The sequence below is a fragment of the Ambystoma mexicanum genome, chromosome 3p (genome assembly GCF_040938575.1).
Source record: "Ambystoma mexicanum isolate Mex_15411 chromosome 3p, UKY_AmexF1_1, whole genome shotgun sequence".
NCBI classification, from domain to species: domain Eukaryota; kingdom Metazoa; phylum Chordata; class Amphibia; order Caudata; family Ambystomatidae; genus Ambystoma; species Ambystoma mexicanum.
The window spans coordinates 937430554-937444080 of NC_090925.1; the positions used below are offsets into that span (position 1 = coordinate 937430554).

Here is a 13527-nt window from a genome sequence, read left to right on the forward strand (position 1 = left end):
AAACTGAAAATGAGAACCGCCAACCGCGAACCTCAGGTACCTTCTGTGTTTAGGATGGATTGACACATGAAAGTAAGCATCTTGAAGGTCCGATGATACCAACCAGTCTTGGAGTTGGAGAGCCTGAAGGATCTGAGAAAGGGTTACCATCTTGAACTTGTCCTTCCTGAGGAACTTGTTCAAGTTTCTTAAGTCCAAGATGGGTTCAATCCTCTGTCCTTCTTTGGAATGAGAAAGTAGGGGGGGTGTACCAACCCTTGTTCCTCTCCGCTACAGGTACCTGTTCTATTGCCCCTTTCTCTAGCAGGGTTAACATTTCCTGCAACAGGAGGGGATCTGGAATTTTGACAGAGCTGGTTCCCGGTGGATGGTGCCGAGGCCTTTTTAGGAAGGGAAGGCAGTAACCTTGAGCTACTGTCTCCAGTGCCCAAGCATCTGAAGTAATGCCCGCCATTCTTTCAGATGCTGAGAGATTCTGCCTCCCACTGGGGTTTTGTGTGAGAAGGTCTCAGAGTGATTTGGAGGTGGCTGCAGGAGCGGCTGAGGGCAAAGATGCCGTTCCTGAGGCTGGTTTTGCAATTTTTCCTGGTCCACCATGAGCGACATTTCTCTTGCCTCTTTGAATGGCCTGTCCCTCTTCCTCTACCAAAAGAGGAGTAGTGCCAAAAAGAATGACCTCTCCAGGAAGATGAGCCCGAATAAGGTTTCTGATGCTGTCGGATGGAGGCGCTAAGAGATTTAGCTGCCGCTTTTGAGGTCTGTAGTTTTTCTAAGCTTTCATCAGCTTTACTACCAAACAGCCTCAAGCCATTAAAGGGCATGTTGAGTAGTCTGGGCTGCACATCTGGTGCAAACCCCGACTTCCTCAACCACGCAAATCTTCTTAGAACTGTGCTTGCAGCCATGGATCTGCTGATACTATCAGCAGTATCCAGTCCAGACTGGAGACATTCCCCCATTGCCTCCTTTCCGTCTTTGACAATATTCAGGAAGCCTTCCCTTTCCTCGCCTTCCGGAATATGTTCAGCCGCCGCCGAAATGCAGTCCCATAGGGTATGGGTGAACCTGGCCAGGGTACAAGTGACATTAGTTGACTTGAGAGCCATGCCACCCGAAGTAAAGACCTTACGGGCCCAGGCATCCACCTTCTTAGCCTCTCTATCCGGGGGGATAGATGGATATGCTGTCTGTCTTGAGGAAGTTGCAGCCTGAATAACCAGACTTTCTGGAGTGGGATGCCTGTTTAAATAATCAGGATCAGAACTAGAATTTCTATACTTCTTTGGAAAATGACTGTTGACTGCAGCAATTGTATCAGGGACTTCCCAGTTTTTTTCTACCGTTCTCTGAAGTGCCCTATGGAAGGGGAGAACTGGGTCCTTCTGTAGGCACTGATCAAGTATGTCAGTCATATCATCCTCATCAAAAGTGGGCGAGGCTCTACCCTACCCCATGTATTCCACCACTCTATTCATTAAACTCCTGTACCCTGAATCTGCATGTTCTGCAGGGTCAGGTTTTGCAAACTCCAGCTCAGGTGACATATCAAGGCCACTAGCAGAGTGAAGGGTATCACACAGGTCTCTCATTTTTGATTCTGGATCAATTAATTCTTTTGGGACCTCTCTGGTACCATATTGTACTCCAAAAGGAGAAACCTCTTCTTCTTCAGAGCCACTTTCTTCAAGAATAGAAGACATGGACTTAAAGAAGTCTGACTTAGGTAAAGGAGTAAATCTCCTTTCCTGTTCATGAGTTTGGGTCGAAGGAATCGAAGGAACCTTCGATGGTATCGAAGGAGTCTTCGAGGATACCGATGTCTTCGACAAAGGCTTCGAAAACACTTTTTTTTCACCCATACAAGTAGTTCCTGACTTCCATGTGTCGTCTGACGGAGCGACCGGGGTCTGGCTCTTTTGAGACTTGTTTGAGGGTGTCGAGGCCGCATTCTCAAAGACCTCCATCATCTTCCTTCTAAATTCTTCCCATTTTCTTGAGGAATCCGACTTAGTCGGGCATCGTACCAATTCGGTAGATGTATCGGAGGATGAAGAGGGAGATCTATGTCTCCTCTTAACCTTTTTTGAGGAGTAAGATGAAGAGCGTCTCCATCTACTGTGAGATCGAGATCTCTTAGAGTGTTTACGATGATCCGATTCTTTCTAATCACTCGACTTTTTATGTCTTTTTGACAAGGCCTTCGAGGAGGCCTTAGAAGCTTCCCGCCCCACCACCAGTTTACCTTTCCTCTCACGAAAGGCCTTCTCCGTCATCGACTGACAGGAGCCACAGTCGCCGGTTCGATGGTCTGAACATAGGCACCAAAGACAAACGCATTGAGGATCTGTAATCGACATCTTCGATCCGCAGTCAATACATTTTTTTAACCCCCTCTTGGGCATAGAAGGGGTGGAAGACAACATTTTCGGAAGAAAATTTCAAAGTGCGCCGTTCTCGAGAGCGAAGCAATCAGAAAAACAGAACTGAACCCAACGGGCGCGGCACTAGCTTTTTATACTGATGGTGATGTTGACACGGTACGGAGCCCGTCAAGGGACATCAACGCCGAAACCTTGTGCACAACGCCCTCTGCTGAGAATTATCTCTTTGAAGCAGCAAAGCTGGCAGGATACGAATTTCATAAGATGAGGAACACGTGGGAGGAGACAATCCATACGACACAATCCATTCAAATATGGTTACGAGATCACTATAATGTGAAGTACATTTCATACAAGAATGGATCACCATATGCATTGTTAAGATCAGTGTGTATAGGCCCATATCACCAAATTACTGTGAATGCAAGCAGACGTCCATGACCAAATGATAATTATGTGTTATTATATAGCACTTACACTTTATATAGAAAAATATACACCCAATATCACCCAACCTGTGTTGGTACTCATTTATCGATCTCAGAAGGAGGATAAAAAGCTGAGTTGAGGCGTTTAAGAACAGACTAAATCAGTGACTCACCCCCTGAAGTGTGCCTGAAATAAACCTTTAATGAGTCTAGCAATTATTGTATAGAATTCCAGAAAGACACATTATTTGGTATTCCTATTCTTTCTTATTTAGGGTCAGTGCTGAAAGTGTTAGACTTGTGGCACTCCTGTTCTTATTTTTTATATATATTTTTTTTAAGGGGCCTGAACAAGAAAGTCAGCCACTCCAGAAGTAAAGAGCCACATGGTGCTGGCCACAGCCCAGGAGCTTGAATTACAAAAATAACTAAAATAAACCTGTTTTTTTTCTTTTTTAGAGGTCGCAAGGGAGATCTCCGAGGTAGCAAGGGAGACCTCTGGCGACCCCTAAATGACATCCCCCACTTCTACAGGCTTTATTTCTAGGCTATATGCAGTGATGGGTAAAATGAGTGTCTGAGGATAGCACCTATCTGAAAAGCTGTGAGAAACATTTTGGCAAGTTTGTGGGTGAATAGGATTGGGAGGGGAATTCATAAAGGTGTAAAGAAAACATACTTGCACACAGCTAGTTGAGACACAGGCAAAGATTCAAATGAGATGGTATCGCACCTTGTACAAGTTCCATGCATCCAATGTTAGTGTTAGTATATGTGATTGGTATTGGAGGAACTGTGCACAAAAAGATCACTCTCTTTCATATTCTATGGGGATGTCGGGCTTCGAGAACATTCTGGCTTGAAATTCAGATCACAATCTAATTGATACTGGAAATATGTAACCCGCTAAACATGTTCAACTTTATTTCAGGGGCAGAATGAGGATATGCTTATCCTTAAGCGGGGGGTCTAGGGCACCTAATCACTCATTTAATTATGGCAACAAAACAGGTATTGTGTTGAGTTGAAAACAAGAGTGCTGGCTCCTCCAATAGAGTTTTGGATGAACAAAGTTTTATATATTTTTACAATTAAATAACGTGAGGCGAACAGGGATGATTTATGTGAATATGGGGGACCTTTGTAGAGTACATGAAAACTGAATTCCTTACTCTTTATGCCTGTTCAGTGAGATTATGAGCCCTTAACCTGGTTGATGTGCCTTGATAAAACCCTATAATGCCTTCAGTAAAACTGCTTCAATTTATTTATGTAGTAATACAATGTCAGGGGGGGGGGGTGTGAAAATGCAAACAAAAGGTTATGGAAAAAAATAAACAAAAAGATATTTGGGGTTGGTGGAACTCCACTCTCAATCACAGGACTTAATTCAATCAAACCTTTGGCGACTATGCAGGCCCTGCAGGCTGCTGCATTCAACTTTAGCATGGATCGCCCTGGACTTTCCCTTAAGTGAGGATTAAAACCTTTAATATAGACTTCTTTCACAAAAAAGTACATATTTGTTTTTGGCAAATATATTGCTCATTCTCTAATACAGGAGGGAGCCATGACCATATATAGCAACATCTGTATCCCTATGAAATTTAACACTCCACAAACTGTTTTACATAATCTCAAAACAAATTAATTATAGCTTGCAATATGAACAGCCAACTCTAGGTTATTTATCTTTTAAAATAGAAAAATATCTTTCCACCCAGATGAATTCTGTTTTATGCTTTAATTAGGAACACAGGCCAGGATGAAACTCCAATGCATTTTGGAGAAATCTCAATAAATCAAAAACATCTGAGAAAAATGATATTGGAAAAATAACTTCTTGCTAAAGTTCTCTCTGCCAGTTTCTAAAGAGTGAAGCTCTTCCCAAATCCTCTGTTGCACACCAGAATATAGTGTTTAATGTGCGATTAGGACCCATCGCTGTATGCCACAAATAAACACAGTGCTTGTTTCGTATGTCACCTGTATCTCGATCACCGTCCCAAGAGACCAATGTCTGGCTGGACTAAGTACAGGATTTACACAATGGTTCCCGGTAGGTGCTACAAAAAAATAGAGAAGCCTGTACCTCATTAGAATCAAACAAAGGCTTTAATCAACGAGTGGAACCCACCCACAGCTGTATGAGAAGCATTCTAGCAGTCCAACCTTAGGAACCTAAGTCTCTCCTGGGACACAATTAATATTTGCGTCCTTGATGAGGACTCATCACAGAAATGTCAAGTAAACCAGGTCAGGGAAAATAAATATTCTAGGCCTCAAACTACAAGCACCAGCTGGAAAATGTGGCCATGTTAAAGGCCTCCACGGTTTACCTACAAGGGCTTTCATCCAAGCATCTTATCCATTTACACTTACCTTATAGACGAATGAGCCAAATCTTCATCTGCTCCAATTGCTCTTAAAACATAGGATGGCTCCAATGAAGCAGATGTACAGGCACTTAAAGATACAGAAAAAAAAGTCATTTTAAAACCTTGCGTGGTACGTAGAACAAAGCCATATAAAAATAAAGTGAAGGCAATCCCAACGATGACAACAACATTGTTTGTGTGTAAAAGCCCCACATACCATCTCATTTTTTTACATGCATTTCTGGTATATGTACATGCCATACAATAAATACAAGCCAGTAACAAAGCAACTGATTTAACCATAAAGTGAAGTAGTGTAAGATAATTGACAAAACAATTATAGACAAGTTAAAGAAAAAGTAAAGGTATAGTAAGAGGAAAGGTATAAAAAAAACTGAAATGAGTGGTGAGCATTATGTGGTCATTATTAGATAGGATGTGAAAGCAGAAATATATAACAGGGTGGCAGTCACCGCCCTATGGTGAAGGTGAGTCTGACTCCCATAGGAACCCCGAAAAGTTCTATTGCTAATAAGTTGTTTAGGGATGCGCGTATACCCCTCCAGACTGCAATATTTTGTAAAGATTCATTCAAAAATAAAAAATTATGAATAAACCCCCACTCCCCCCCAGGCCCCTCCAACAAAAAAGAAAATCACTGTTGCGGCCGACTCCCCATTCATTTGCCCATAAACAAAATGTCAATTTTTGTCAGACTGCACAACCCAAACCGCTGAACAGATTCGGGCCAAGTCCAAAACAACTTGGGCATGAAGCGTTTAAAAGGGGCCTTTTTGTGCTTTGGGGTTATTCCGTGCAGTAGTTTTTTATATATGCACCGGTCTTGAAAATAGATAGCTATATCTCGGGGGAAATTGCCAAAACCTTTTTTTTTTTTTAAAGGAATGAAACAGCCGCCATCTTTGTTTTTGCTTGATGCAAGAGATAGCCGAGGTTATGGCTGCTGTAATTGGAAAATGAAATGCAGGAAAAAAGCCATTTGCAAGTCCAAAACATGCAAATGCCAACAGTGTAGAGGTCTGGGGGGAGGGTGGGGGTGGCTAGAGGGCACCAAGTGAAATTTCGGAATTAGAGGGGTGTCTAGGGACCAAGTTTGCAACACAAAGCTTTTCTGTAACCGCAGCTATATCCTCGAATAGAAGACATCTCAAAGCAAACTGCAACACAGAAACAGCATGTGTTGTGGGGGCGAAAGGAGACGACAGGCAAGGTGAAGTGGCCATCAGCGGAGTGGGGGAGCTGGCACAAATGATGGGGGCACTTGGTGAGGCCCTGGAACACAGGAAACAATTTTTTTCCTGCCCGATTCTCCGATATTCACGGCTATAAAAACTAGACATAACCGTGGGTATCTGTAGTCGATGCATAAAATGACTACAGATAGCGAAGGTTATCTGTAGATATGCACCGGCAGCTATAGAAAAAAGGTTAAAACATGTTTATTACAGCTACGTCAGGGGTGAAAAATCAGCGCCGATGGCCAGTGACAATATTCATCCGGGACTCCCATGCATGCAGTAACTGGGAGTGACCCTGCTTAGCTTCAAATCAGTGTGGAAGCTGGCACACTCGGCCATGTTGCCTAATAAATGAGCACAAGTTAAAAGACCACTTTGAGCAACATGGCCTGTGGGGCCAGGCCCCTTTCTCGCTTTGAAGCTAAGCAGGGTCAGTCCTGGTTACTACATGGACTATGTCTCTCTCGGATGCCGTGTGTCTTCTTAGTATTAAATATTTCATAACACACTAAGAAAATACACATCATCTGCATTAATCTTTGTTTCTGGTATTTGTAGTTCCCAGTCAAGATAGGGGGAATAATGCAACAATTGTACACTTGTACAATTGTACATTTTTGCCTAACAGTTTGACAAGGATTTATAGATTTGAGTGACAATATAGCATGTGATTTTTCAGGTTGGCTTTATCAAAGAGAATTGTTAAATGCCAGACAAGTGGGTGAGGAGGGGAAATGATGAAAGGGCAAGTAAGTCATGAGTATTTGCCCAAGGTGTGGCAAAAGAGTTTGCAATCCTGGACACTGGAGTAGTTATTTGCCCCTGGTTGTGGCTGCTTTTCAGGCTACAAGTAAAGGACACATGTGGGTGGACAGCATAACATTTTCCAGAAGGCAGGCACAACCCCCTCCCCCTTTTTTTTTTTTTTTTTTTTTTAGGTTGGCAAGCTTGCTCAAGTATTTGGCTACAGGATTTCACTCAGGTTCTCATGTGTCCCCCCACCCCTCCCCCACCCGCTCCACCCCAGTGCAGATGCTTACCCACAAGATCACAAGCACTTGAGGTGAGCCCCTTTAATACTTTGTCAGCATATTTATTGGAACATTTCCTGTCTCACATTTTGTTTCTAGTGTTCATTACTTTTTGTAAATGTCCAATGCTATTTTGTCTTGCACACTTTCTTCTAAGGGGAAGGTCAAATAAACTACATTTGAATATTTCACTTTAAGACATATGTTCACACACTGTGTGTATATTCAGGGGTGCCAGCTTCTGATGGGGTCAAAGGTACCTGGGCATATGTTATTCTTGCAGCAGTTAATTCTTTCCCTTTTTCATGCTGCTTAAATGCAGGTAGTTGGGGGCCTGCGATGTATCAGTATAGTCACCAAGAGATCGGCCATAAAACAAGGGGCTTGTAGCACGCTGCTTAACCAAAGTGAGTGATCCATGGCAAATAATTTAATCTCACTGCACATTGCCTAAAAACATTACGAGTTCTCAAATCCTGCAATCTTTCATACATAATACCACTGTCAAACAGGTCAAAATCAGTTTGTGATTGATGAACGTCTTTGAGCGATGGGTGGGAAGTGTTTTAAAATATAGAGTGGCAGTGCCCACCATCCATAACCAAAGACCATGGCTAGAGGTCTGGTACTGTTCTAAAAATCTATGGAATAACAAAAACCTTGAAATTCAAGGAAGCATTTTTTTGTTGCAGGGACATAAAGGGGATATTTTAACGTAACAAAACCCCCGAAATTCACCTAAACCCACCTCAACTTCATGCCCCCTGTTGCGCAGCCGATGACTACAATGATGACATCACTGGTGATATCGCTAATAGCATCATATATGACATTATGATTAACTAATGGCATCAGACATAAGATCACTACGTATTTGCCCATATTTATACCACCCTTATATTTCTACAAATGCATCATATCACTACTTGTGAAGCTTTTCTTTGTAGCGTGTTGGTAAAAGATATCCGAATTATAAATATTACACTGCTAAGAATAGTTCCTGTTTGTGCAAAATATATCTAAGGCATGTTAATATAATATAATCTGTATATACATTTACCAAAAATATTAGAAATAAAAAGAAAGCGACATTTTGAAACCTAATTATTTACCAGGTTTTAAAATAAACATATGTAAATACTCACGCGGAACAAATTATCAAGGCTCTCATTACAAACAACAGCAGACATTTCTGGACTCTATTAAGAGATACAGAGCAAACCCTTGAGAGACAAATTTTGAACAACATTAGTCAACATGCATGGGAACAACACTTTGAAACAGCTTTCAAAGCAGAAGAACCATATACCGGCATTGAGACACAATCGAAAGCAATAAACTGGGTCAATGTAGAAAATAAAGAAGACATTTTGAATATAATCAAGAACTTAAAGAACTCCAGAGCACCTGGTCCAGACGGCATTACCAACGCTGAATTAAAAAAATATGCAAACGAATGGACAAGTTTCATAAGTGCTATTTTTCGACGCTGCACAGAACTAAAGTCGATACCTGAATCATGGACAAAAGCTATAATAGTCCCGATTTACAAAAAAGGGAATCTTAAAGATCCAGCAAATTTTCGTCCGATTGCGTTATTGGACGTGATAGGCAAAGTATACGCAACGTTACTAATGAAAAGATTTCAAACATGGGCTGCATCAGCAAAATGCAATGATGATTATCAAACTGGCTTTAAGAAAAACGCAGGAACCTCGTGTAACATTCTGGCGTGTAACATCTTAAAAAGCAAAGCACTGCAATACAAACAGTGTCTTTTTGTAGTATTCATTGACTTCACTCAAGCTTTTGATCGTATTGAAAGGCCGATCCTATGGAGAAAACTAAAAGAATGGAATTGCCCGGAAGACATACTAGCCCCGATACAGGCTCTGCATCATGAAACCAGAATGCGAGTTCGTCTCAGCCGAGAAGGGGATTTGTCTAATGAAGTCAAGAGCACCCGAGGAGTCAAGCAGGGATGCCCGCTGGCTTCAGCGCTGTTCATCACCTACATTGGGGACATTCAAGACATTGGGCAAACAATAAGGGTATTCCCGCCAAAAATCGGAGTCACAGAAATCGGCCATCTCCTATATGTGGACGATCTAACTTTTTTTGATCAAACACAAATAGGTCTGCAAAGAAAGTTAAGTGCCCTACAGCAATATGCAACAAGCAACCACCTGGAAATTAATATAAGCAAAACAAAAGTTATGATCTTCCAAAATCGTGAGAAAAAAAACAGCAATTTCAGATGGCGGCTGGGCCACACTGAAATCGAGTCCGTCACCTCATTCAAATATCTTGGAGTATTCCTAGACAGTTCACGCCAAGAAAACACAATGCAAGCGGAACTGTTTGGAAAGACAGACAAACTAGCAGCCCAAGCAAAAGCTATCGATGGCAAATTTGGGAAATACTCACTTGTCCCAGTTTTAAACTTCTATAAAATGAAGGTCGTACCTACCTTGACATATGGGATGGAAGCGATGCCCATGATGCCAAAGCAAATATGGGCTAAACTAGAGGCCCGATTTTGGCGAAAAGTCTTGAAATTACCCCAATCGACATCAGGGGTGGCCATACGCCGAGAACTCAGCCTGCAATCTTTAAAATGCACAGTGGTGTGCAACACCATAATGCTCTTTAGGAAAAGCAGAATGGACACCAGCAATAAAATCTTCAATATGATTAAATGCGAAATGGATGCCAGAAACTGTCAGATGCTAATAACATGGCAAGAGGAAAATCTAGGTGTATTATGTGATATAGCATCGGACGAACAAGAACTGATTGAAAATCCATGTAAAGTTCTACAAAAAATTAAAGATGCAGATTGGGCAATGACGATCGACGTTACAACAAGATCGAAACTTATGGCTCACTTACCACATAATATATTGAAACGAAACGAGTTGCAAGGCTTCATAAACCAATTTCCAAATAAAAAGGCGCAAAATTTAATTTTACGAGCACGACTCAACATAATGAAAACAAATGAGATACTTCATATCAGAGGACAAACAGCAACTAACGATTGTCGTTTTTGCAACAATGCCAGCCACCCTGTCAAAGAAACAATAAGACATTTGCTCATGTCATGCCCAGCAACGAATTTCATTAGACAACAATATTTGTCACACATGCCCGGTTTTAACATATTACACAAGGAAAATACCTGGTGGTGCAGGCTCATTGTGGGTGATAAAATCACATGGCAAGTTGCAGCAGCAAAAATGTTAGAATACATCGACCAACAACTACTCAACAACAATGGGTGTCACCAAGAACAAATACAACAGTGACCACAACATCCATCAAATGAACCGGCAAATCACAAATTGCCCACAGAAAGCGACAAACTGATCGGATAAATAATCGCATGAAATGATGAGAAGACCTGTATTGTAAAAATCCAATGTGATTAAACAACAAAAAAAAAAAAATAAAAAAAAAAAAAATACTCAATTGTTTAATTTTAAGAAAAATGTTTACACGTATAATTTTCTAAATGACATGAGAAGTGCTTTAAAACACGAAATCACCAAGTATTAGGATATATTTTAAGAATTTTGATACATGGGTATTGAAAAGAATGATTATTACTCTAAATGTATATATGTATGTTGCGTTGCCACGTTAGATTATCTGTTTCGGCAATAATGCTTGCCTGCAGAAGGTAGAGGAATTCATGGTAATGTCCTCTGAATGCAGTGACCACAATATATTGGCATTAGACATTAATATACATACCCATGAGGGGAGGCCGAGTGGATGTAAAGATATTACCGTTAATCATGCAGGCAATACAGTCTGATGGACCGAGAACAACTTATTAAAAATCAATAATAAGATCACAGATTCTTCTGAGGCCACTATCGGATCATTCAAAAATATGAATGTTGATGAGATAGAAAGGTGGCTCTATAAATTGACCAGGAAGACCTGTGGTAATACTAACCCAAGGCTAGTTGTTTGCAATAAAATTCCACATACATTTGATAAAACCATTTGTGATGCTAAATGAGCCATGCGTAAAGAACTGAGGCAATTACGCCCCTAGTGAGTTAGCTTTGCATAATAGAGTAATCAAGAGTAATTATCAATCATGGCTTAAGCGATGGAGATACTCCATTTGAAATGAAAATTGGCAACACATGATTAAAGCGCTTCACAGCAATTGCCCAAAGACAATCAGGGCTAAGCTAGCAAAAGCAAAGGGGGATGTAAGAAAAGTATGCTAAATCTTGTACAAGAAGCAGTATGGATTACATACTTACAGAAGAGGTCTGGTGACCAGCCGCTGCATGCCTACCCTGAATACATGATTGTAGGTTGGCCCCTGTCATTTAGTGTAGAGACAGTAAAACATTCTATTTTCAAACTTAAAAATTCTAGAGCTCATGGGCCAAATGATCTGGCCAATGCGGTTCTTATGCAGAACTCAGAGCAGTGGGCCACGCTATTGAGTTTGTTGTTTACGAAGGGGTGCCAGTCCCAGACCATTCCAGAATCCTGGCAACATGCTGTACTTCTCCTGATTGATGCAGATCGTAGGCTACCAGAGAATTATAGATTGCTGTCGTTACTTGATGTGTCGGGGTAAATTATTCTCGACATTTGTCCTTAAAACTTTGCAGATATGGGTAGACAAAGCAAAGATTCTGCATTATATACAGACTGGTTTCCGAGCTGGGTCAAGTACCATTTATAATCTTAGGGTCCTTGACTCACTCATAAGAGAGACCCAAGAAGCAGGGGGTACGACACTATGTCATTTTTATTGACTTTAAGGCAGCCTTCGACAGCGTCGATCGTATGAGACTCTGGGGTAACCTTAGATAATGGGCATGACCCCCTGGCTTGTTAACATCTTGAAGAGCCTCCATCAACATACCTAGGCGGCGGTCTGACTTACAGAAGATGGTAGGATTACAGGACAGGTACAGATTTATAAGGGGGTGAGACAGGGATGTACCCTGGCCGCCTTGCTATATAATCTTTATATGGCAGACCTTCCAGGATGGTTATATCCAGCTGTTGTCTGTTGCCCAAAGCGAGGGAGACGTGCCGTTCCATGCCTACTCTACGCAGATGATCTGGTCTTGCTAAACTATACTTATTCTAGAACAAAAGCCATGTTCACCGTATAGTGTAATTACGCATCGGTAAACAAGCTTAAAATAAACATGGAGAAAACTAAGATACTGTTTGTGTCTGCCAAAAAAGTGAAGCATCCTAGCTTTAACATCTCCCTAGGAAAGGTGGAATATGTAGCTACATATCCATATTTAGGCCTATATGTGAGCAGCAGCATAACCTACAAATACGTAGTTGAAGCCAAGAAAATAAAGGCTCTTAGACTGACGCAGCTAATATCTAACTTTGCGAGAGAAACAGCAGGTTTCACCATTAATGGAATCATATTGTACAAACAATGCTTATGCCCCACGGTGCTATATGGATTGGAAGCTTTGGTACTGAGGGACCTTGCATTGTTAGATATAGTAGAAGGTCAGTTGTGGAAACAGATCTTGAGGCTTAGCTCCGCCACACCAGTACAATACATCAGACTGGAACTTGGGCTGACCTCGCTTAAAAGGGAGCTGCTGACGAGGCGAGGGGTTTTGCACTTGAAAATTCATTCCAAACCTGAATGTCGACTACTCCGTCTTTTGGAATGTTCTAGCTGCAACAATGATAGTTTTGAGAGGCTATTTGCCAATCTATTCAAGAACATTGGCTGGTGTCCTGATAATTCTATGAAACATTAAAACATATTTTTATAAGGAAAATTTAAGTTTGGGATTGGGCTTGTATTTATACCCACCTGGAGGCTCTTCATAGCCACATCTATGCTGCAGAAGTAATGCATAAGTATTTAAAGCCACAGCAGTATCGAAGACAGTGCCCAAATCCTGCAGTCGTGTCCTTTTGACTAAGACTACGCATCAATCAACTGCCAATTATGCCACTAATTGGTGCCCAATTAAAGCTTCCATTAAAGGAAAGACACTGTTGTATTTGCAAAATCCAGATAGACTTGA

At 41.3% G+C, this 13527-nt stretch overlaps 1 protein-coding gene across 1 annotated transcript in view; it reads right to left on the reverse strand.

The window, feature by feature from the left end:
* NFS1 (NFS1 cysteine desulfurase) overlaps positions 1 to 13527 on the reverse strand; it is a 1222594-nt gene that overhangs the window by 203995 nt on the left and 1005072 nt on the right. Inside the window, exon 11 of the mRNA XM_069652239.1 lies at positions 5192 to 5275. Coding sequence (XP_069508340.1) covers positions 5192 to 5275 — 84 coding nt within the window. The remainder of the gene's footprint in view (positions 1 to 5191; positions 5276 to 13527) is intronic.